The sequence below is a fragment of the Sparus aurata genome, chromosome 8 (genome assembly GCF_900880675.1).
Source record: "Sparus aurata chromosome 8, fSpaAur1.1, whole genome shotgun sequence".
Lineage (NCBI taxonomy): Eukaryota > Metazoa > Chordata > Actinopteri > Spariformes > Sparidae > Sparus > Sparus aurata.
Window position 1 is genome coordinate 4,177,874 of NC_044194.1, and position 25,016 is coordinate 4,202,889.

The following is a 25,016-nucleotide window of genomic DNA, read 5'->3' on the forward strand; positions in this document are numbered from 1 at the left end:
CTCATCATTTAGATTATTTTTAAAATGTTGAGCAACAGGCAGACATCTATATATGAACGCTGGAATCATATTTTGTGTGGTTTTTTCGTGACATTCAAGAAAATTCCCTCCTCTCCTCCATCGGAGCTTTTCCTCGTTCCCCTTTTAATATCTGTTATATACAACAAGTAAACAGAGTCGCCTCCGCGGGGAGTCGACCCGAAAACAAAAACAACCGTGTGATATAAGACGATGTGATAACAAGTCATTAGTGACAGATTGTGTCGGAGTGTTGACTCAGCTCTATATTTGAGTCCATAGCTCGTTTGCGGTATTGAATGTGTTCGTGTTGTCGCGTCCGTGCAGCTTCAGCGCCGAGTCGTTTCTGCTGATGTCCACACAGCTGATCACTCGAAAGATGATCCTTCATTGATCTCACGCGTGCTGATCAAACACCGCCGTGTAGCCGTTTGAACGGCTGCATGTTTGACTCTATTGATCACAGATTGATTTGTGTTTTGGTGTGTTCAGAGATGTTCTGGCCGGCCTCCAGCTGTGTCAGTGGTCAGAGGAGACGACAGTCGGGGAGCCATTAGCCATCTGGATGGTGTGCAGCCGCCTTTGACATCATAGATCTCCCTGCACTGTCGAGCCATGTGTCTCCCACATAAGTCCTCCTGAAACAATGGATACCCATCCAAACAAACTGTGTTTCTTCATCCTAAACTGCTCCCTGATGGTTCCAGTTAAATTACTCCCTCATGGGACACAAACAAGCAGGACGGAGTGACATTTTCTGAGCCCGAGGAAACAGCTTACACCACATATTTTATTTTACATGCGGAAAAAGTGACGCAGCTTTTTTTTTGTATTCTTATTTCGTCGTGTTTTGTGCCAGCTGAGCTCAGTTAAAAGCAGGATCAGACGGAGGATGTGGGTAAAGGCGACACAGCAGAGAGTGTAATGAGTGCACAGGGTGAAGGATCAGAGACACAGTATGACATGTTAATCTCCTTCCCCCCAGGGAACATGACACCACCAGAGCACAACAGGTAAGAGAGGAAATTCAGTTTGCAGTTGTCAGCACAGGGTTAGAAACCGAGTCTCTGATTACAGACCTCTCTCGTTCTCCGTCTACCATCATTTTTGTACAATATAAAATCAGTAAAGTCATGCACAGGATCAGCACAGGCCTAAATATCTGCACAAAGTCGAATTGTTACAGGAACAGTTCTGTCACCATGTGCAAGACCTCGACTGATGATACGTTGCATCTCATTTCTTTCGACCTGCAAACAATCAAATGTGTAAAAACGACAATTGGAGGCCTTACAGGGGAAAAAACAACAGCTGCATGCAGTTGAAGTCTTGTCGTCGCAGCACAGAGAAGTAAACAGTCTCAGGAAACAGACGCCTCGAACCGCAAATTGTCCTTTTTAAATTTCTGCTCATGAACAAATAAAATGTGCAAAGACACATTGTGTTGATAAGACAGAGAGACACATGGATCTGTATGCTAAGCTAGGCTAACCAAACGCTGCTTCTTGCTCCATTTTCAAAGGAATAGTTTGACACTTTCTCTCCAGGAGCTAAATGAGACACCCGTATGTCTGAATGCTAACTAGGGAGCTTCAGGCAGCCTCTAATTAGCTTAGCGTAGCATAAAGATTAGAAGCAGCTAGCCTGGATCTGTCAATAAAATCTGCCTACCAGCATATCTAAAGCTCGCTGTTGAACATGCTACACTTTAGCTCTTATGTTTAATAACCCTGCCTCCAGTTTCTAATGCTAAGCTGAGCTAATCAGGTACTGCCTGTAGGCTAGCTAACTCTCTGAAAGAAGTTATGTCAAACTATTCTTTTAGTGCACAGAAATGACACTGATTTTAATGTGCTGCAGGAAGACGGGGACAATATTTTGGAATTTGATTTGCGCTTTAAAAAAGCAGACATGCAGCGATGGTGTACACCTTTAGGAGACGAGTGTGCATCATGATGAGGGAGTAAAGCTGATGGTACACTCCAGCAGTCCACCAAAAATTCCTTGCACATGTTCTGGAGCTGTCATAGACAAACTTTCCACGAGGTTAATAAAGCCAGCGGGCATGTATGCCAGTATTTTGGGGAAACAGAACAAGGTTTGAGGTGGCAAACACTCAAAGACGAGAGCGATGTACCAGAGATTAGTTGTGGGTGGATGTCAGGATTTTAAAGTTTGACACTCGTCTGTTCAAGCCGACGCAAACTGGAACAAAAACATGAGAAGACACAAGAAGACAGAGAAATAGATTTTTGTATTTATGGATGGAAACATCTGCATAATATGACTCGTTTTTACTTTAAAAAGAACATGTTTTTCCATTTTATTGTTTCTGTTTGTTTGCATATTCTCAATAACCCGTTATAATAAAAGAAATGAGAAACCACAGTTCATTCTTAAATCGCCTGCCATCAGCATGCTGAGTGTTGACATCGAAAAAGTATTTCTCGGAGGCTTCTTGCTTGCGGATCAGGGAATGTTGTTCTCATAGTAGATTTTTCTTCATGTGGCTCTCTGCCATCTTTCCTTCATTACACCATGGGCCTAAAAACCCCCAAAACCGACGTGACCACAACCCAAGCATGTGGGTCCCCCTCTGCTCAGTATGCTGCCTCATCCTAATAGGTCCGCCGAGGCACTGGTGATGTCATGGGGCAATTTTCATTAAGCTGTGAAATCCAAGCGAGATTATCGATTATAAATAAAAAAAGCGGGACCCTGCAGCAAACACTGACACCGTAAAAGGAGCAGCTGAGCGTCGACGTTGCTGCGTTTGCGAGGACAGAAACGGCTAATTAAGAGGAGTTCGTTTTATAAACAGTGAGCTGATAATCTGATGTGACACACTTATGAAAAAACAGGGTGCTTTAAAGCCCCGCTGCTCTTGATCTACATCCACAGTGATATCACAGCGGGGGGTTTGGGCCCCTAGAGATGAGCTGTTATACACCGTTAAAGTCCCATCATTATGGGCTGCAGAGCCATCCACTCCACAACCAAAAGCACATTCAATGAGTCTGTAGATCTACTCTCACAGTAGATAACATTTCCAGTGAGCACAGAGAGAAACACTACAGCTCACAGCCAGAGCTCAAAGGAGACCTTCGTGACTGTGTTTTCAAAATATTAAATGCTGGATTTTATTTTTTTTTTGCCGTATCACTGAGGATGATTCTCACCACTAAACTTACCGCTGTAAGATGAGTATTACACCACACTCGAACAAGACACCTCATAATTTCTGTCAGAGCAGCTTCAGCTCAACACACACTCCGGCGAGGAGAGCTCAACGCAGCAGAGCACGAGATCCAGCCACATTATGTAGTTTCCGTGCGTAAGAAAGAAAGGGATTTTCAAAGTAAAGCGTATCTTAATGGTTCCTTAATGATGCTTAAATTCCACTGAGGCCCCGCCAGAGGCACAGAGTGAATCCAAGGGAAAATAAAGAGCTTCACGGATCCAATACATCTCACTTGAGTCATTTCTCTTTCAGATGAGATTTGTGCTTATGATGTATGCAAATTGTTTTATTTGAAAGACAAACTGCGCAGAGCTGCCTCTAATTTTTTAACAAGTTATGTGACACTGAAACATAAAAATGGTACAGCCTGAGGGAGGATAAAAGTCCTGCCTCAAGAGTGAGAAATCAGACACGACAATATTGACACAATCTCAAATCGCTGTGATGTTCCTAAATCATACTTATTGCTGTCCCATTGCAACTGATCGATCATGTTTTTGTGCTGTCACTGATGATCGACTTGAGAAAAAGACCTGAACAATACAGACACTGGAGAAGATATTATTTCTAGTGTGTGATTAATGTTTGGTCTCTTTTCAACCAAACCATCTTTACCTAAACAAAACCAAATATTTGTGTTACCTTGAGTTAACCAAGTATTGTTGTTGCCTTAACCTATCCACAAATTTTGGTTGCCTTAACCTAACCAAATATTGTTGTTGCCTTAACATAACCAAATATTGTTGTTACCTTAACATAACCAAACATTGTTGTTGCCTTAACATAACCAAATATTGTTGTTGCCTTAACATAACCAAATATTGTTGTTGCCTTAACCTAACCAAATATTGTTGTTGCCTTAATCTAACCAAATATTGTTGTTGCCTTAACATAACCAAATATTGTTGTTGCCTTAACATAACCAAACATTGTTGTTACCTTAACATAACCAAACATTGTTGTTGCCTTAACATAACCAAACATTGTTGTTGCCTTAACCTAACCAAATATTGTTGTTGCCTTAACATAACCAAATATTGTTGTTGCCTTAACCTAACCAAATATTGTTGTTGCCTTAACATAACCAAATATTGTTGTTGCCTTAACATAACCAAATATTGTTGTTGCCTTAACATAGCCAAACATTGTTGTTACCTTAACATAACCAAATATTGTTGTTGCCTTAACATAACCAAATATTGTTGTTGCCTTAACATAACCAAACATTGTTGTTGCCTTAACATAACCAAATATTGTTGTTGCCTTAACCTAACCAAATATTGTTGTTGCCTTAACATAACCAAATATTGTTGTTGCCTTAACATAACCAAATATTGTTGTTGCCTTAACATAACCAAACATTGTTGTTACCTTAACATAACCAAACATTGTTGTTGCCTTAACATAACCAAATATTGTTGTTGCCTTAACATAACCAAATATTGTTGTTGCCTTAACATAACCAAACATTGTTGTTGCCTTAACATAACCAAACATTGTTGTTACCTTAACCTAACCAAATATTGTTGTTGCCTTAACCTAACCAAATATTGTTGTTGCCTTAACATAACCAAATATTGTTGTTGCCTTAACCCAGTGGTTCTCAAATGGTGGGGCGTCAGAGGCAGGGCAGGACATGAAGGTCTATTTCCACTGGATGTGTGTCCGCTGCATTACGTCTCCGTCACGCCAGCTGAGCTGATAGTTTTCACTTTCACTTTAGTCTATGTGTTAACTACCACCAGGTCCGCTGCGCTGTGTGTCTGCTCCGTCCAGCTCCGAGCAGATACGCAGGACTTCTACATTTCTGGCGGATGCCGGAGCACGACGCAGCAATTCAGCTGAATTTTGCACCAAGCAGACAGGAAGTCAAGTGCCTTTCAAAATAAAACACTCCATGTTGACACCAGCACACAACTCTCCAAAAAGAGACAAACACAAGTTCTTCTGCTAATCCTTCGGTCGGGAACTATGAGCAGGAAATATGACGATGCCTACACTGACCTTGGGTTTACTGTGAACACGCCTAAAAACTCTGGCAGGACAGCATGAAACCATTTTGATAATCAGGTGATTGTATGCAGAATGCTGCAACTCATACAGTGGTTTATACAGATAAATAAATAAATATTATCACGTTCTCAATAGTATTTAAATTTGGGGGGGGGCGTGAAAAAATGTCTGTCCTATGGGGGGTATGACAAAAAATAATTGAGAACCACTGCCTTAACCTAACCAAGTAGTTTTGTTGCCTGAACCTAACCAACAATTTTTCAGCTTTAATTTCTCAGTTTCTTAGTGTTAATAGAGGACTTCTGCAAACTCCCAGCTCAGTGTAATAATGATAAACAACATGGGCTCCATTGTCATTATTTTATGTAAAGTAATTTTTCTATTCACAAGACGACAGCCTTCACATTCATCTTTGAATCGATCCAAACAACTATGATTATTCTCCTGAGACGAGAAGAGATTAAAAGAGCTGCTCTTATTCTCTGATACAGAACAACACTGTAAACATAAGCAAACACTTAAAGTAAACTTGTCGTATCATCTCATGAATGCCAAGGCTGAGATGTGCAGAGGTTTTTTTTTTCCTCATTAAAAAGTTAAAACTGTTCGACTTGAAACTCTGCACAGAAGATATTTTTAATGACGCTGCACTTGAGAATCACTTCAAACTGTCAGCCACTCTGTATGAGAACTTATCATCGTGCTAATCACATCCCGCTACTTGAGCTGCTTTTCAAAATGTCAACATTTCTGGTAAGCCAAAGAAAAAAAACATCTTGAAACTGTGTCTTTGTCAGCTGGAGGTGACTGTGAATGATTTATCCGTCCCGGGTCCCTGAGCAGATCAAAATCATCCTCGCTATGTTCTCATTTTTCTCCCACTGACAATCAGGCCTTGAGAGGCAAGCCTCATGTGATAAGTCGGACATGATTTATTTGCTGGAGTCTGCATCACAAAGAGGAGACATTTCAAATCTCTGCATACAAATTTCACAGCTCATGGTTCCCCAACTTCGATTATACATAAAATGACCCCTTCTGTCAAGCATCAATCTCCTTACGTTCACTCTTAACCTTCACAATGTCTGCCCTAAATAAGAATCTGGGTACAAGCAATTCTGTTATCCCTCAAATCAGAAATCCAATATGGCTTTTGATGGAAATAGATTGGATGGGGCAGGTCAGCTCTCATCCCGCCAGAAAGAATATGCAAATGACTTATATCTGTTTTGAATCCTGAACAGTAATCCATGTCCATGGAGAGAATCAAACCCCGCTGCATCTTCAAACACCCGATCTCCTTGGCTGATGTAAGTATATACTATGACATGAGAGCAGCGGTGTCGTGCTATCGCTGCTATCAGTCTTTGTATGGTGTGAATTAGCCTCGGCGCAGCAGACCACATGACAGACAGGAAGACCGAAATAAAACGCGCCATTTCCTTGAATAAACTTGACAAAAATCAACAAAATGCAGAAGTCTTACATATTGTATCTTTAAATCTCTTGCGTCTTCTTCTCTTCTAACTGTTCGACTGACAGTCGGCATGCAGTCGGCCTCTTATCAGGCTGAATCTGACCTCATCATTTCATCCATTAATGCTGAAATCTGTCTGAAAATCAATGCTATAGCTTCGTAGCGCCCGCGCTGCGATTTGGACGACGGGAGGCGAAGTGCGACAGAGAGAGGAAGAGCACTGCATCTGACGCTCTGTATGAAATGCTGAATCTTTGTCTGTGTGGATTTAGTCACATCCTGAGGCTCGCTCTGTTACTCAACACCACCCTCAGCTGCAGCAGCTGCAACGGACACTCTGATGTCTACGTGATAATCTTTTTGCCCCCACAGGGCAGGTAACACTTGGGTCGACATCGCTTGCTGCCCGAAGGAATCCCCCTCTCTCGCTCTCTCTCTCTGTAATGTTTTTATCAAACAGCCTGCAGTGGTAGGAGAGGGCAAAGGGCAGGGTCTCTATCTCAGTGACCCTCCAACCCAATTTTACAGAGGAATCTGCCTTAAAACATCAGCCGGCAGACAGCTGCAGTCAGAAGGCATCAGCAGTCACGGGGAAAAAAAAGGCACGACAACACTGGTGCTTAAAGAAAAGTAGGAAAAGTTTTCTGGAAGGCCTTTAAGTTCGGCTTGTTTCTGCGCAGCGACAATCAAAGGCCGTCAATGTGTGATTAGTGGGAGTTGCGCTCACAGCAGGGGGCAGCTCGGAGAAGGCTGCAGAGGCAACGAGGAGGCTGACGGGCAACAGGTTGTCTATGCTGCTGCGCCACGGGAGAGTTATTGTGTCTGACGATCTGCCACGCTACAGTCCAACTACTACAAAGATGGAGTTATCTCAAAGTGGGAACGAGGTTTTTTCATCCATCACAGGTCGCCTGCAGCTATCAGTGACAGATCGCCAACAAACAGAGTCTAATTTGAAACTGATTGAAGTTTGAGCACTAACCAAACCCTGCCTCATCGTGGCATTCTTCTTCTCTGAAGGAGGATAATTGCTTCCCTTTGTATTGAACTGAAATACATAATTCACACACTTCAGGCTTGTTATTTTTGTTTCCCGGCTCTCTGCTGCGAACCGAAGCTTGTTTATAGTGCAGACTTATGTTATACTTCCTCTGCAGCTCACACTGCTGGTCATGTGTAAGTGGGCAGTGGTGGAGGAAGTGCTCGGATAGAAAAACCCTCCATTCAGACATGTTAGCAGCAAAATGCACTCAAAGCTTCTGTTGGTGAGAGAGTTGATTTTTAAGTCTCATTCCCAGTTTTCGGGTTAATGTTTCTTACATTTTTTGATGTTGTTGTCAAAGACGTCTACACAATACCTTGTAGAGACGTCTACACCTCAGGAATATTGTGTTGTAAAAGTGGAAATATTCAATTTAGGTACAAGTACCTCTACATTGCACTTATGTGCAGTACTCAAGTAAATTCCCCGATGATCTCACATCATCAACATGTGATAACAACGCCTGAAAACGTCACATTTGTCGTGTTCTCATCACAGCCAGAAGCTTAAAGGGATATTCCAGTGTAAATTTAATCCATGGTCTAAATCACTGTGAAACTGTGTTAGACTCCCTCTCAAGAGATCAAGTTAGCAGACCGCTAATTTACGGAGTTTTATCAACCTCAGAAACGACCGCACGACAACAATACATTGCAGTAAATGGATCCAAATATAAACCGCCACCAAAAAGCCACAAATAATGCTCAGAACAGCACCAAACTTCAGCAACAGTACAAATAGGCTCTCAGCACATAGTCCGGGGCATCTAACCTCCGCTAGCTTAGCTGGATTTCTACTGAAAAGCTGACTAAATTTACCACTCTTCTGCAGCAGCTTCCTGTTGACGGGAAGTCCCGACGAGTCGATTACCGAGTGCAGTAGAGTTCCGCGGCTCATGGATGAAAATGTATGATTATGACTCCATGGAAAAGCAATCAAAGTTCATATGTGTCTTACCTGCCAGTTTATAACAGTTATTATCGAGAGCGGACAGGGAAAAGAACGGAATTGAGCGTTTCTAACCGCACTCGGTAATCGTCGCGTCGGGACTTCCCCGACCCGGAAGCTGATGGAGGAGAGTTGAAGTCTGTTTTTAGCTTCACAATAGAAATCCAGCTAAGCTAGCGGAGGTTAGATGCCCCGGACTATGTGCTGAGACCCTATTTGTACTGTTGCTGAAGTTTGGTGCTGTTCTGAGCATTATTTGTGGCTTTTTGGTGGTAGTTTATATTTGGATCCATTTACTGCAGTGTATTGTTGTCGTGCGGTCGTTTCTGAGGTTGATAAAACTCCGTAAATTAGCGGTCTGCTAACTTGATCTCTCTAGAGGGAGTCTAACACAGTTTCACTGTGATTTAGACCATGGATTAAACTTACACCGGAATATCCCTTTAAAGAAACGCCTCTTTTGACAAACGCCCCTCGTGTCCCATCCCCCCATCAGTATTTCGAGTGCGCTGCTGCCTCCGCTGTCATCCGTCCTTTGACTGTACAGTCACTGTGGCGGCGCTGCTTTTAGGTGCCGCTTAGCCTACTTGGTTCAAGCTGCTGACAGGCAAGTAAATAGACCAAAATTGGATGGATGCAGCTTCCCCTCGCCGGCAGAGGAGGCGACCCTAATAGTTCCCTTCAGATCTCGGCTGTGCCCTCTTCTCATCCGTCACACACACTCACACAGAAACAAAAAGTGCAGCCTCTTGTTTTCGCTGGCAGTGTTTTTCACCTTGTTTTCATATCCGGCCCTCCATCTGCTTCTCTTCTCTTCCCCCACTCTCTCTCACTCTCAATAACAGTCCGTGTGATTGCACACAGCACACGGCGCACGTGCTCCTACAGCAGAATACACTGTGGGAGTGCAGCAGAGGTTGAATTCATCATCTCAGTCACTGTGTTCAAGTTCGGCAGGTGTACAAAAGGTTACGACGGCAGAAATCTGTTTTTGCAATCAGTCATCATCGCCTGGAGACAATCAATAATTTGTTTCCTGGCTGAGGAATGAATGAGCCTGAATTTGACATTTTCAGACCTTCGTTTTTCATTTCGTCACTCGCTGGTGGGCTCGTTTCTCCTCTCAGCAATATTTGGTGATTTTGTGATTGTAACGGGAAAACAGTAGCGGACTGGTGAATGAATCCTCTTCCACCCCAGAGATAAGGGTGTGATCTTATTTTAATCAGATTCAGGCTTTAACCTCACATATTTGGCTTTTTCGATCTGCTGCAGGACGAAGCTGGAGCCTGCAGACGCCAAATGACATGACATGAGAGGTATTACTCCTTCCCTCTGGAATAAAAAATTAAATAAACAACAATGCCTCAAAAAATGATTCAATTTCAGATGCTTGAATAAACAATATTCATGCAATGCATAGAAATTCGTGAGAGCTTTTCCCGCTTCATGTATTTTTCAGGAGGTTCGGAGATTATCTGAAAGTGAACAGCCCTTCCTCCCAGCGTGCGGTAACTCATCCCCCCGGCGCTCTTCCTGTCCTTTAGAAAAACAGACTTCCAGCTGCGAGCGAGACTGAGCGGATCAGAGTCGTGTGGCCGAGCTGATGCAACATCACGCCAGGTACACGAGCTGACAGACGCACACCTGTTTCACCAGCGGCGTGTCATCCTCTCGACTCCTCTCCATCCTGTGAGTCAGAGAGCGCTCTGAACTCCCGTCTGTCCAAAACGAGACGGTGACTGAATTAAAAGAGTTATCACAGCGGGATGACGAGGCTGACTCATGTATAGTGGCCTTCATCACCATTGTACTATGGCAGCGGTGTGGGTGTTTTCCTGGAAATTAGCTCCGGTTAATAAAAAAAAAAAGAACAAACAGCTTTTAACCTTCACTGTATCCCACCAATATGCTCTGTGGGAATCCATTAGACCTGAGAGTAATCTGACATGTTGGTCCAGTTTGAAATATCTCAAAACTAAACTGATTTTCATGAATTTAGAGCAGAAGTTCTTTGTCCCAAGAGGACGAGCCACGCTGAATATGGTCCCCTGCCCAGACGCCAAGTTTGGGACCCAGAGTGAAACATCTTGACAATTGTTGGATGGATTTCCATGAAATTTGGTTCAGACATTCACGTTGACCTGAAGAAAAATCATATAGCAATAATTTTTTTCACCAGAATCTGATCAAATGTGTAAGAACTCACGACATCAGCCTCCGCTAACATGCTAAACTAAGATGGTGAACGAGGTATAAACATTAAACCTGTTCAGTATCAAGATGTTTGCATTCTCTGGTGAGAGTCTTGTTAGCATGTTGATGTTAGCATTTAGCTCTGAGGCAATGTGCAGCCTAGCAAAGCTGCTAGCGTAGCCGTCATGGACGCACAATGAGAGCCGGATACAGAGTCGGAGAAGGACAAACGTTAATTCCTATGAAGGTTTCACCTCTGTGGTTGTGCAGAACATGATATATGACTAATATGTGGACCAATTATTACAAATAGAACTATAGTTAATGATTGTACAGTTATGAATCGGGTATACACACACATTTGAACAGATGACAAAAAAAATCCAAGTTTTAAAAAGTGTATTTAACTTCTCACTCCCTCTTCACTAATCCTACTGACAGATATATTTTGGAGGGATCTAATTAAACTCCAATCATTACATAAGTGCGTCATCAGTGCTTTGAAGACTTAAATCCTCACAGTTAACCAACATATGTACCAAACAAACGATCATCTCCCCAAAGGAAAGGTTGCAGGAACGATGAACACAATCTGCAGCGCTCTGATTAAATTACTGCAAGAAAATATTTATCCTTTGGGTTTAAGGTACTTCTCTGCTCTGGCTGCCATGACAAAACACACAGTGAAATGTCTGAGTGGGTTGTTTTAAAAAAGTACAGAAGTTACAGTTGCTGCTTGCATCTGCCTTCTCACAGTGTGGTTGTTATTCTGCCAGCGATGCACTTTAGGAAAGAACTGGACGTGAAGCAGGAACCGGCATGTGGTAGTAATAGAAAATGTCACGAGCAGAATAGACGTACACCTTCGGCCGTGGCAATCTGTACCATATGCCGCTGGTTCAGCTGGGGGTTGAGCAAACTCTCAGTCGGAGTGAAGGACCGAGACGACGTCCAGCGCTCGACTGTTTAAGTGCAAAGTTTGAGGAACCAGATGTGGACGTTAAAGTGCTGATCGATACTCGGGCAAAGTCTTGACGTCGGGCACATTTCGTATCACACACACACTCTGCAGCACAAAGTACAGTTACAGATTTTTACTCCGATCCGTCGTGGTTCAGACGCATGTGTCCGTCCACGGCGTGCGCTCTGCCGAAGTCTCCCCGGCGGCGTCCCTTCCTACGTCTGGATTGACAGAACTATTACAGCGCTGCCAGACACGTAGGACGCCACAAGGTTACCTCAACTCGGCACTTTACTCTCCATCAACGCGGTGGCAGACTGTGGACTCATTATATCTGCGGTGAATAAGAAAAGCCTGGACGGGAACAGACGGAAGGAAATGAAATGAAGAAAGGCAAGACGGAGAGAATGAGAAAATGAGACAAAAGGGCAAAGACGGAGAACAAATAGATGCATTCACATCTTGATTAGTTTTATTAAAATCATCCCGCTAATTCGGCTCAGGTCACTAGCTACGAATGAGGCAATTGCACAGCGGAGGAGGAGGAGTGGCGTACACACTTTACTGAAACAAGCATCGGTTTATATATATATATATATGCAGTGACACATACACAGTCCGAAGGTCAGCGCTCGGAGCTCTCACGGGAGGTAATGGGATACCGCTCTACTGGAACAGAATGAGTAGCGCATCAGCAGATTCAACGCCTCCTATATTGCTACTCAGCCCCAGGATGTGCCTTTTTCTTTTTTTACGTCCTTTCATTGTTCAGCAAACGAGCCCAAACGCTTCAGAAACGACCGTTAGGATGACGTGAAGATGTGATCTCCTAATCTTGACCGCTCTTCAGGCCTCTAATCCAAAAAACTGCACAAGAAAAAACCCCATTGAGGATTTAAGGAGCGGGAAGTGCGGAAATTAGAACTTACTTCCAGGTTTTAGGACTCCTTCCAGCAGCACTCTGTTGTACTCTTACTAAAAGCTAAATGTGAGCTACTTTGGCAACGTCTCCCAGTATTTCAGACGTATGGAGGATTTGGACCCCGTAATAGTGAAAAACAGCTCCGGCTATTGTGTATTCTAATCTAATTTAAGTACAAAGACAAATCAACGGACCCAAAATGCATCGCAGCAACGTTACGACTTCTGAGTGTTTCTCTAAAGTGGATAAACTCGCTCTCTCGGCGTCACTGACACCTTCGCCTCCACCAACGATCACTTCACCTGCGAGTGTATAAAACAAGTCCAGACTCATTCAGGGGAAAATGTGTGAAACAGTCAATGAGTGTTTGTCTGTGACGCAGACCGACAGAAATCTGGTCTGCGCAGGTCGCTGCGATTCTGTGCAGCAATCTCAGATTTTCAGTCGTCGCTTAACTCTGATTCCAAATCACCGAGCAGCTTGTAGAGGATTCGGTAATGACACAACAGACTGCAGCAAACTAGTGTATATATCCATATATCCAAGGATAATTATGTCCTCCAGTCAGAGTATATGTTTACTCCAAAGGAAGGCTGGCATGTCAGAAGCAGAGCGTGTTTATATCTGTCACATGAACTGTATCTGCTCTGTGTTTATACAGCTGATGAGTCTGCAGTCCAGTCGTCATGTGCGGAGGAAACACGCATAAGGACGGTTTACAGACGACTGAAATAATAAGAAGTACAGCTCCACATGATCACCTCCATGTTTGCACCCCTATAGCTTTACTGTACTGTATCAACGGATTAGTGAGGACTGCAGGAGAGTTGAGCGCCGGCAGCTCAGAGGGCAAAGAAGAGCACATTTTCTTCGCCCCGGCTGATTTTCTGTCAAAGGTTTTAGGATGGTCGAGGATTCAGGCACAACGGGGACGAGCACAGATATTCTGAGAGGCGGTTGCTCCAGCCTGGAATAAATACCCCTCACCCTAAATATGCTTTGTTTGTCTCATCATCAACTACTCCCATGTCGGCCTGTTTAATACGGGGCTACAGTTAGCTTAGCTTAGCATAAAGACTATAAAGAGGGGGGGAATAGTTATTCGAAGGTGTCCAAAGTTTGCAAATCCAGCTAGCAGCACTGCTAAAGCTCAATAATTGTAAAATGTTATATCTCCTTTATTTCCTAAAGTATCCTCTTGTTGCCTGGCAACCTCATGGTGACAGCAAGTATCCAGGAAGTCACAGCGTCCATCCAAGGAACAGTCCCCGAAACAACCTGTGTAAAACGTACACTGACGTTTAATTTGTGCGGATTAAGATATAACATGCTAATCAGTTAACTGTAGGATGGATGCAAGGTGGATTTTGTTACCTGACTAGCTGAGTCAGGTATATGCTAAGCTAAGCTAACTGTGTCTTGGCTGTAGCTTCATATTTAAAGGTGGTGTTGATTCATTCAGCCACGAAATGCTTCTAAATACCACACGTTCACTAAAGTTAGCTAAAGTTGCTAATGCTATGTTCAGCCATTCTTACGTCTTTTTTCCAACAAACTGGCAACTAACAAGACGTTACTATCGTCTGGAACCGACCATCTGAATTGCTACATAGTAAAAAACAAAACAAACATTTCAAAATTATTAATTCACACCGATAGTAATGTTTGAAGGGAAATAGAAACAACTTTCTGCATCTTTCTAGAAGCTCTGTAGTCAAACAATGTGTCTATGTTAAAATGTGATCAATGTGACCTTTAAAGTTCAGATGACAGTGGTCGCAATCTTCTCATTTAACTCTTTGTGAAAAGTATATACAGTTTAGAAGGTGGGCAGATAAGAAGCTCCTCTTCGTACCGACTGACTGTGTGGAGCCGGACGGCTGCTTGATTGAAATGATGTCTCGACTCGACAGTGTTATCAGCTGAGGATTACCACACACACACCCAGAGGAGGCGAACTGTCACTGCAGATCGTTTCCTCACAAGTAATGAACTTATCAGCGACGTTGCTGCCAGCTGGTCCTCTGAGTGTCATCTTTGTGTGTCTGTGATTAAACAACAACAGGTGAGATGATGCAGGCGTAAACAGATTAGCATAGTGCCGCTGCTGCTGCTGCTGCTGCTGCTGGTGACTGATTTGCTGAAAACCTGCTTTGTTCAGAAACAGTCGGCGGGCGGATCCGGTTCATAGTTCATCGGCTGTGAATCGAGAGGTACGGTGACGCGTCCTGACACGCAGCTGTCTCTATCACACATATCGCTTTTCTCATGGTGACAGCAAAGTTTCTTTGAATTTTGCGGCGCTCACATCAAAGAGGAAAGAAGTACAAAAGCTTGTTTACCAGAATCTTCTTCATAACTTCCAGCCAGACGGGCGGTTATTTAAACTGGATCATTTCCCTCCGCACAACAATAGGAGTTCAGGGCTGCAGGAACACAGTGCAGGAGACACTGATGCTTCACCAAGCTAATCCACTTGCTGGTACTTGTTTGCCCAGACTCTTCTTCCTGCTATAATAAGAAGTCGGCGTTGCTTGCCTGGGTCTCATCTGTCACCCACAGCTTCTCTTATGGATTTTCCTGTTTTGATCCTTGCCATCTGTGCCTCTTTCTCTCCCTCTGCTTTTCCTCCAAAGTTGACATCATGAACAATTCCTTCTTAGCTACGGCTTCACCAGATTTGGCTCCAAAGAGCGCTGTAATCGTGCACTATTCTGGTCCAAGCACTGGTGCACGCTCACTCTCTGCTAATTAGGAACTAATGCAGAATGCTGAGAAAAGTGGAAGTTTAGTTTTTCTACCTGTGCACTGGGACGATCACTCATCCGAGTAAGATTCCGACTGGAGGGAAACAAAATCTCTCCCTGGAATAATGTGGACAGAACTGCCTCAGTAATGTCACCATGACATAAAAAACTGCTGACAGTAAATAGAAAGCTAAACACATTATGCAGAGTGATTTCAAAATAATAAGCACACACACACACACACACACACACACTGGGTTGACATTGTCAGGGCTATAACGGAGTAAATCTCATTCCGGTGTAAAAGGTCAAGCATGAAAATGAGAAAAAAATCGACAAAATTAGTCCGAGCTGCCGGAGCTCCAGCAGCGTTTTCTCAGCACAATGGTTTTATTGCCTTGAAGAAATACCCATAAATATTAGTCAAGTTGCAAAATATTCTGTTAAAGTTTGAAACAGGATAGTTCCCCTGCAGGCCACTACAATAATCCTCAACAGTAGGAGGCGAATTCTTTATTCTTCAGTCAGTTTCTTGTGTGCAGTTGAGCATTTTCACACAAGCTCAACTGAGGTTCTGCTGAGTTCTGGACTGTAAACTGAGAATCTGACAGCTCGATTTCATTTCACTGCTTCCAGATTGATCAGCGACTGGAAAGACACTGGAAAGTTAAAAAGATCCGGAGAGATATTGCGCCATTTTTTAAGGTAAAACATTAGCAATAAACCCATTAGCCTCCATTAGATAACCGCTAACATCAGCATTCAACTGCTTCCTAGCTTACATTGCGACATACATGATGCGACAGGAAAAGCATAACTTAGTGCTTAAATATCAGCCCATGTTTAACCAACCCACATTTATTCAAGCCTGGATGTGAAACACAAACAATAATATTAGCAAGGAAGTGGTTGAATGCTAATGTTAGCTAACAACGAGTAGTTTCACCTCAAAATATGGCCCAATTCTCTCCAGATCTGTTTTCTACTCACACGATCAGATTTCCTACGTTTTCCTACGAACACAGCAGCATAACATCTTCCCAACATTCAAGCTTCCCGCCAACAAAGTCATCGTGTGAATATGTCAAACACAGCAATGAGTGTCAGCGTGCAACTGAAACTTTTTTTACACAATCCTCACGGGTGCATAAGGTTGATTACAGGACACCTCGTCTATCGTAGGCGCTGCCAGCTGGGCGCAGCCTCGACTGCATTATATCACCTGTCTCCCTCTTAATCAACTGGAGTAAACTTGGCCGGAGCTCCCCCTCGCCGTACCAGACTCCATGTCACATCAGCATTCCTCATTCCACTCCCCGACTCTCTCAATTAATTCCAGATCTGCTCCTGGGCCATGTGCGACCCTGCCTCATATGCCGAGGGTCTGCTGCTGTGTGAGGGTTTCCCCCAGCGCAGATATGTTATAGTTCACTCCCAGACATAATGGGGACCGGTCTCCACCGGTACTGAGTGGTACCGCTGCAGACCGCAGTCATTCCTGTCTGCTTGCCCTCACCGCAGCATGTGTGCACCAGGCACCGACCTCGCACTTCAACGCTGCGCTATGGGATAATGAACAAAAAGCAGTGTGAATGGAATCGGACCTGCACTCCTTCAACTCCACACAAGACTACCCAGAGGAAGAACAGTGTCACTGCTCGACCAGCATCCACATCCTAACCCAACAACAAGTGTCCCATTTGTTCTGGTTTTTCACACATGAGTTCTGCGTCTGGGACATTTACAGACGTGAGGTCTCACTTTTGAAAGTTAAATGCTCAATGCCGGGTCAACCAGATTATATTCTGCTGCGAGAACATGAAGCCCTAAAAGGAAAATCACACCTCGGTTACACACTTCACACCATAAAGAGTGCCTTTTGACAAGACTCAGGGCGCACCCACACTTGGCCCGGTCGATCTGTACTGTACCCTCCTCCTCAGTCCCCCGCTGCAACCGGGCCTGACCACGGTTACCTCGTGTACGTACGTCATCATGTCGCCGTAGGCTGTCGCAGATTATGGAGAACACAAAGACCATGACTGTAACTTTACTGTCTTGTCTGTGGCTTATTCGGTGTAATGTTGGGCACAGACAGCCCTCTCACATTCCTGGATTTCTTGATTATGCAAGGCGGCGTAATACAAGTCATTATAGCAACCCTACCGTGGCCTAGTACACCTCTTCCAACCGGGCCAGGGCCAAGACAGAGTACCGTACCTGAGCTAGTGTGAGTCTCAGACTGAAAAATGTTGAAAAAGAGTGAAGAGAGAACAATACCACAGAGCAGCATCACCAAGTTGTTTGAATTAGCTCAAATTACCCCTCAACATGGGTTATATTTCACATGCTGCTGGCAACAGCTCCACAAAGATGCAAACTGTGGAGGAATCAAATTTCTACTGAGGCTGCTGCTGGTCGAGAAGAAGAACTCTCTGTGATGATTGTTAAATGTCAATGCAAAATGAAAGTGAACAAAAATAATGAGCTAAAGGACACGGGAACACAGAGGAACCCTCTGATCCTCTTTCTGTTTAGGAGAGAATCCATAGCGATAGCATAGCAACGAGGAAACAGCCTCAGTGTAGCTGTTTGTAGCGATGTAAGATTAATAACTGGAAAATTTGCTTTTGTGACATTCTGGTCCCACAAAGTTACCAGAAGGCGTCAGATTTGGTGAGGGCCCCATCAAGAATGCTCAAGAACTTCGTGCTACACCACTTGTCACGATCCAATCTGATTATCTGCCCGATCTGAGTAACGGATGCCTGAGAGCGTCCGCCATCTTGGACTGCTTGGTACGGAAACACCACATGGACAAACACTGTGCAGAACTGCAGTGAAACAAGACATGTCTTATGTTAGTCTATCATTACGATTTTTCTAATGAGGTTGTGGATTTCTTTGTAAAGGACTTCTTGAGTGACTCATCTTAGAGCCTCTCGCCTCTCTGCTAATGGAGAGCAATTTATGCTAACGTTAGCTATCATAGTTTGCTATGTCGGTCGAATACAGACGACGGTATTAAAACAAAGTTCAGGCAATATTTCAGCATCAAGTCATACACGATTGGCCACCTGTTCATGTGAATAAGGAAAGAAAAAATCACCACCATGAAGCCAAACGGCTCGTTTTAAATGTCTTCAGGGTGAAATTTGCCGTTAATTCTTTCAGCAAAACCGGCTCTGCCCAGACTTGAAAGTCATCTCACACCTCGAGTGTGATTACAAACTCGTCCTCGGGGTGGTACGTATCCCCGAGCGCTGGATATCACGTTCCGCCAGACATTTTCTGCGACATGCACACGTCGTTAAAGGAAATCAAAGAATCTCTGTGTTCCCGTCTCTAGCAGGAGCCATAAGAAATATTCCATCATATAGAGGCAGTTTCCTGTTCTGACAGGATACCACCGCCGAAGAAGGGAAATCCAACACCCACCTGCAAATAACACTGAGTCAGACGTGGTGAGAGGAGCCCCTGACATCTTGATGTATGTGTGTGTGTGAGAGAGTGTGTGTTTTGGGCTCGCGTGTGTGTGGGAGGCCTGCCATATGCTGGATGAGCCACTGCAGAACTGTGATGTGCAGTAGGTGAGAACAGACATTATAGCGCGGGGTAATTATGGATCCTGTGTTCGGGCCAGACGTATCAATTCATGCGACGACCAACAACAAGCTTTTTCCCCGTGTTGGTTTTAATTGAACAACAGAGAAATAAAGCGATGCATACCAGTATAATAAATAGAGTGTACAGTACTTGGACTGCTTTTCTATTACCGATCCACTGTGATGGTTGCACATATTTGCATTCTTGCCGAGAGTTTTACGAGATAGCTACAGCCAGCAGCCGTTAGCTTTTGCTTTTGCATCAACAGGCCTCTGCAGAAACTTCCTGAGATCTACTCATGTCATCACCACGCAGTTACCAGCCAACTAACATGAGGTTTGAGGAAATTCCTGGCCAAGAGAATAAAATCTGGCATGAAATAAACAAGACATAGGCGTGCTAATTAGAGCTTTTAGATGCAATGGCAAGTGGATTTTGTTGTTTGGTCAGGGCCAGGCAAGATTTTCCTAGATTTAATGCTATGCTAAGCTAACTGGTAGCTGACTGTAGCTTTACAATTACTGTTGTATCAATCGTCTTTGATGAATCAAGCTTTTTCCCCAGAATTCAAACCACTGCTTTAAAGTTGAGATGTGTAAGAATAGGCCGTCTGTTAAACTTATACTCGGGCAAAGAGGGCGCTGCACATCAGCATAGACACCGCTAACCAGTGGCGTGCATAGACTTTTTGAAGGGCAGGGGCGAAAATACAGCATGTTCTCGCCACTGAAGAGGGCACTTTAGCATGTTTTAGCACGCGTTTTGGCTCCCAAGAGGGCACTTTAGCGCACATTTTTTCCACCCAAGAGGGCAGTTTATCATGTTTTAACCAGCCAAGGGGGCAGTTTAGTGTGTTTTGCCAACCAAGAGGGCACTTTAGTGCGCATTTTGGCTCCCAAGAGGGCACTTTAGCATGTGTTTTGGCTCCCAAGAGGGCACTTAAGCGTGTGTTTTGGCTCCCAAGAGGGCACTTTAGCGCACGTTTTTTCCACCCAAGGGGGCAGTTTATCATGTTTTAACCAGCCAAGGGGGCAGTTTAGTGTGTTTTGCCAACCAAGAGGGCACTTTAGTGCGCGTTTTGGCTCCCAAGAGGTCACTTAAGCATTTGTTTTGGCTCCCAAGAGGTCACTTTAGCATTTGTTTTGGCTCCCAAGAAGGCACTTTAGCGCACGTTTTTTCCACCCAAGAGGGCACTTTATCATGTTTTAACCAGCCAAGGGGGCAGTTTAGTGTGTTTTGCCAACCAAGAGGGCACTTTAGTGCGCGTTTTGGCTCCCAAGAGGTCACTTTAGCATTTGTTTTGGCTCCCAAGAGGGCACTTTAGCGCACGTTTTTTCCACCCAAGAGGGCAGTTTATCATGTTTTAACCAGCCAAGGGGGCAGTTTAGTGTGTTTTGCCAACCAAGAGGGCACTTTAATGCGCGTTTTGGCTCCCAAGAGGGCACTTTAATGCGCGTTTTGGCTCCCAAGAGGGCACTTTAGCCTGGGTTTTTCAACAATTGGCCACGAGGGGGGCAACCAAGCTGCTGTTAGCTAGCAGCTAGCAGTCTGGAGTGGGACTAAGGAGGAGCAGGTGACTCTTGGTGTCTACATCACTAACCCAGGAGCTTTGGCTGGCTGGTTAGCATGCTAACATCAGTGGATATCTCTGCAACACATTTCATAAATACCATAATGTGAAAACTGTTATTTGTCCACATTCTGTTGATAATTTTAGGCAATTTATTTAAAGGTTTTCAACTAAAATCCTTACATATTGCACCTTTAACCAAAGTCTCCAAGATGATGTAGCTCATTAACAAGGTACCTGTTTAAAAGTTTACAAAGGAAGAAATACAACGCAGTCGCTACCTTATTGAATTTGTGACAGCACAAAAAAATGATATCAGCTTAGGTGGAAGAGATGCAATAAGGATATTCATAAAGGCCTCCTGACAAAGCCGGGCTACCAGCGTTAGCATAATATGGAAAAATCACCTCAATTACTCCTACTTGGCAGAGAGAGACGGAGAGAATGGATGGAACGATACGGAGGTTCAATTTGGCAGGCAGCGGCTCAGTTAAGGTCAACCCACCCTCAGATTGACTGGCTGTTTGATTCTACTGTGAAGACAAGAAATAATGCGGCTGTGTCTCGGCCTTATCTGTCACTGCAGATAGAGGATGTCTTGAGGTTTAGAGGTCCTGCAGAGTCACAGTAGGAAATGTGTTGGAGGGAGAAATCTTCCGTTGTATAGAAACTTCCTATATATAAATTCAACCAGTCATCTTCTGACAAACGCCTGTATTGTGTGTTCAGCCTTAAATCTGCAGTCATTGACTTGCCCATATAATTTATATGGCGAATTAAGGAGGGGCAGTTTTCGTCTTAAAATATGCTGACATACTGTGTATCTGCAATATTGAATGAATTTTCTTAGGACCTGAGACTTTAGGATGCATTAACTGATTGAAATTTTTGCAGGTTTTTTTGGATGGAGCCACGTTTGCATTAATTTCGGATCTCACCTGACGAACAGGTACAATATTCATCACTGGTTTGTTTTCGTTTGTTTTGGTCTCTTCCGGTTCCTTAAAGGTGCAGTATGTAAGAACTGGCCACCTTTTAAGTGCATACTTAAACAAATAGGGGGCAGCAGAGAGACCACTGAGCGCTGCTTAATGTAGCTGTCATTGGCTAGTTAGCTCAGTTAGCCGTGAAGCTAACGGTTTGGAGTTAGACCAAGGGAAACATTTATCTCTTTAGCTTCTAAATGCGACAAAGCGACAAAGCTGCAAGCTAGAAAACCAAAACAATGAGTAAAATGACACTATAAAGATCTCTTCATGTCATTCGTTGCACTGTTATGAGAACATATAGATTCTAGTCGCTGTTGGATTCATTTTCGTGCTCGTACTTCACACACTGAGCTACACTTTGCACAAATGCCACGTTTTTTTTTCAGCCTTAGGTATTACTTAAATATTCCACATGACAGACGTTTTTTTCTTGCATCTCATCCTATTCGCCGGTCCAATGCACCACTGAACACTCGCCACACCTCTTCTACAGCGGCAGCTGCATGCCAAGTGGCCTGAGAGTGCAGAGTGACTGAACGTTGACATTTAATACTGTACGCTCAATCTGTAACTCTGATGTGACATCGCCGTCTCTTTGAGCCGGCTACTTTTTGCACGATGTGTCAGCGCGCAGAGTAAAATAATGATGCTGCACGCTGTCATGACGACAAATAATTTACATGAGTGTGTTTCTGACTGTGCAGCAGAATCATTGCAGTCGTTTACTGTAAACAAGCAGACGTTTGGCTGTGCCTTTAAAACAAAGAGGTACAGTGAAGTGAAGTGCTCCTCTCATGGTGCCAGGCTTCTGCTGGTGATTCATCAATACGGTCACAGAGTCTCTGTAAGTTTCTGTCTCTGTTCGCCCGGCTGTCTCTCTTTCTCCCCCTCACTCTATAACTCAGTTTTATTCACATCACTCTGCATAATGCATGATAGCACATAGGTCCCCTAAGGCCTTTCATTACGTAAACCTGTTGCAAGAGGAGCCACAGCAGCATTTTTACAACATCCATCAAAACAGGGGCAAGCATGTGTTGGAGTGGTTTGTGATGTATTGCTGGTTTAGTGGCAGCGAGCTCTGAAGGCAATTACACTTACTTTGAAAGCACCGAAAAGGTATTTCTTGGCACTTGGAAACGGTTTTCTGTGCACCAGGATCGGCGACTGTACACAGGAATCAAAGACCTCCTTCCTCTCTTTGGGTGGAAAGAATAAGACTCACCTCTGCAGGGCATCATTGTAGGAAAACCGACGGAGAGAGGCCCTTTCACTGAAAGCTCTCAAAGCGAGGCAGCGAGCCCGGGGACACGCAGGGCCCGCTGCATCACTCTGTGCATGAACAAAACAGCCACATACAGTACAAGAAGGGCACCGGAGAATAACATCTGCAGTAGAAGAGGACCACTCTGATCCTGATACACTCAGTCAGTCAGTCAGTCAGTCAGTCAGTCAGTCAATCATCACCTGCCTGCAGCTTCTGCACCATTTCAGCTCTTTCACTAATGTCTTTAAGTTAAAGTTCACTGTCCCTCAACAACAGAGAGATTGTGGTGTAAACAGTTTATGTCAGGTTGAATCTGAGGGGCCTCTTTATAATAAAAACCTCATAGTGCTCATAATCACTCATGATACAGATGAGACTTGTTGGGATCATGATCATCTGAGCCTGAGCAGTGTTGCTCTGATGTGAACACACTCTGAGGGGAGAGGGGAGACTCCTACAAGTGACATATTGCGCACTGGGGTTTAACATCTGTGTCTGGAGTGGAGCAGGACCCTGTTGAATGGACTTACAGTGTTCACAACTCACCGCTTGCGTTCTTCCCACAGATCAGATGCTGCCAGGACAGCAGAGACCCCCATATCTCCGCGTCGCTGTTGATGGCCTGCTCCAGGGTCTCCACAGTAAACTTGGGGATCCCGTTGTCCCTCTCCAGCAGCGCACTGCGCAGCACCCGCGCGTACACCTCGCGGAAGAGGCTCTCCATGCACGCGGCCAGGTAGATCGCGGCGTGCTCGTGGATCCTGACCGCGACCCTGCTGTCGACCATCCACCTGAAGAACTTCCCCACGTTGAAGATGAGTCCGCAGCGCACCGACTTACCGCGGCTGAACTTATCCTCCTCCGTGCTCATGTTGTACAGGGACAAGGCACTGAGGGCCGCGCCGATGCAGTTCATCGACACGGTCCACGACAGGACCATCTTTATGGCACTTTGGATCTCGTATTTGGTGCATTTGGCGTAGCGCAGGCTCAGGCGCTGCGCCTCCTTGGCGACCCTCACCAGGGCCCGGCTGACCAGCACCGAGAGCCTGTGCAGGACGTCCTGCGGGGGGGTCGGCAGGCTCATCTCCTCGTCCCTGCTCAGTGCGCTCGCCACTTCCCCGAGGCTCCACGGCACATCCTCAAGCTCGGGTAGTTTCGCGCACTGCCCGGTGCTCTCCAGGATCTCGGCGTCTTCGACCAGGACCGTGTTGACAGTGTCCAGGCTGTTGTGTCGACTGTGCATCGAGTCGGTTAGATGCCAGTGATTCCCTCCATGTGCCTCTGAGCAGCACAGCGACGCACTGGAAGACCTGAAGGAGTCGGCGGCTCCACCATAACCCGAGTCTAGCGTCAAATCCTCCAGGGTCCTCGCTGCTGTCTTGCTACTCCTTGCCATAACTGCACTTCATGCTGTAAAAGGAGGTCTTTGGGGAGAAGTGGAGGAAAATATAAATCAAGGCGGCGGAGTTTGATTACGCACGCGTCTTTGCACGAGCGCCGCGACGAATATGAATCTTGTTTTATTCTGTAAAGTCCATCCAGAGGCGTCGCGTAAAGTTAAAGAGTAGTAATCTGACTACAGCGCATCAACAGTCCCTGAACCAGCGCAGTGCCTGACAGAAGGGGGCGGGGCCGAGGAGAGCAGGGAACAGCTGTCAGCCAATGGGCTCTCGGGATGAAGCAGCAAAGAGCTCTAATTGGATTGCTTTGGAGAATCGATAGAAAGTCATCAATAAAGCCATGATGAGGCTTATTAATGATAATGCATTTAAAGAATAAAGGGGGATGCACACATGGAGCTCAGTGCGTGTTTCAGCTGACTTACTGCAAAACTTTTACTCCACAAAACTTTGGAGACGCAGAAATCCTGTCAAATGTTATAATGTCAAAGACAAACTGCAGTGAATAATAAATCACACAACACAGAAGCAGCTGTTGCTATTTCTTTTTTCTCTGTAACCATGTTTAGAGGACAGGTCCTTCAGAGGATCAGGCTTTTTTCCCTCCACATATTTT

The 25,016-nt window shown here is 44.6% G+C and overlaps 1 protein-coding gene across 3 annotated transcripts in view; it reads right to left on the minus strand.

The window, feature by feature from the left end:
* The window catches only part of btbd11b (BTB (POZ) domain containing 11b), an 84,565-nt gene extending 59,940 nt beyond the window's left edge, over nt 1-24,625 (minus strand). For 2 of the 3 annotated variants that reach the window (XM_030426160.1, XM_030426158.1), the window contains exon 1: nt 23,544-24,625. In XM_030426160.1, the coding sequence (XP_030282020.1) occupies nt 23,544-24,396 (853 nt within the window). In that variant the 5' untranslated portion in view covers nt 24,397-24,625. The remainder of the gene's footprint in view (nt 1-23,543) is intronic. The other variant, XM_030426159.1, reaches the window with a different exon arrangement.
* Between the last annotated feature and the right edge of the window lie 391 nt (nt 24,626-25,016).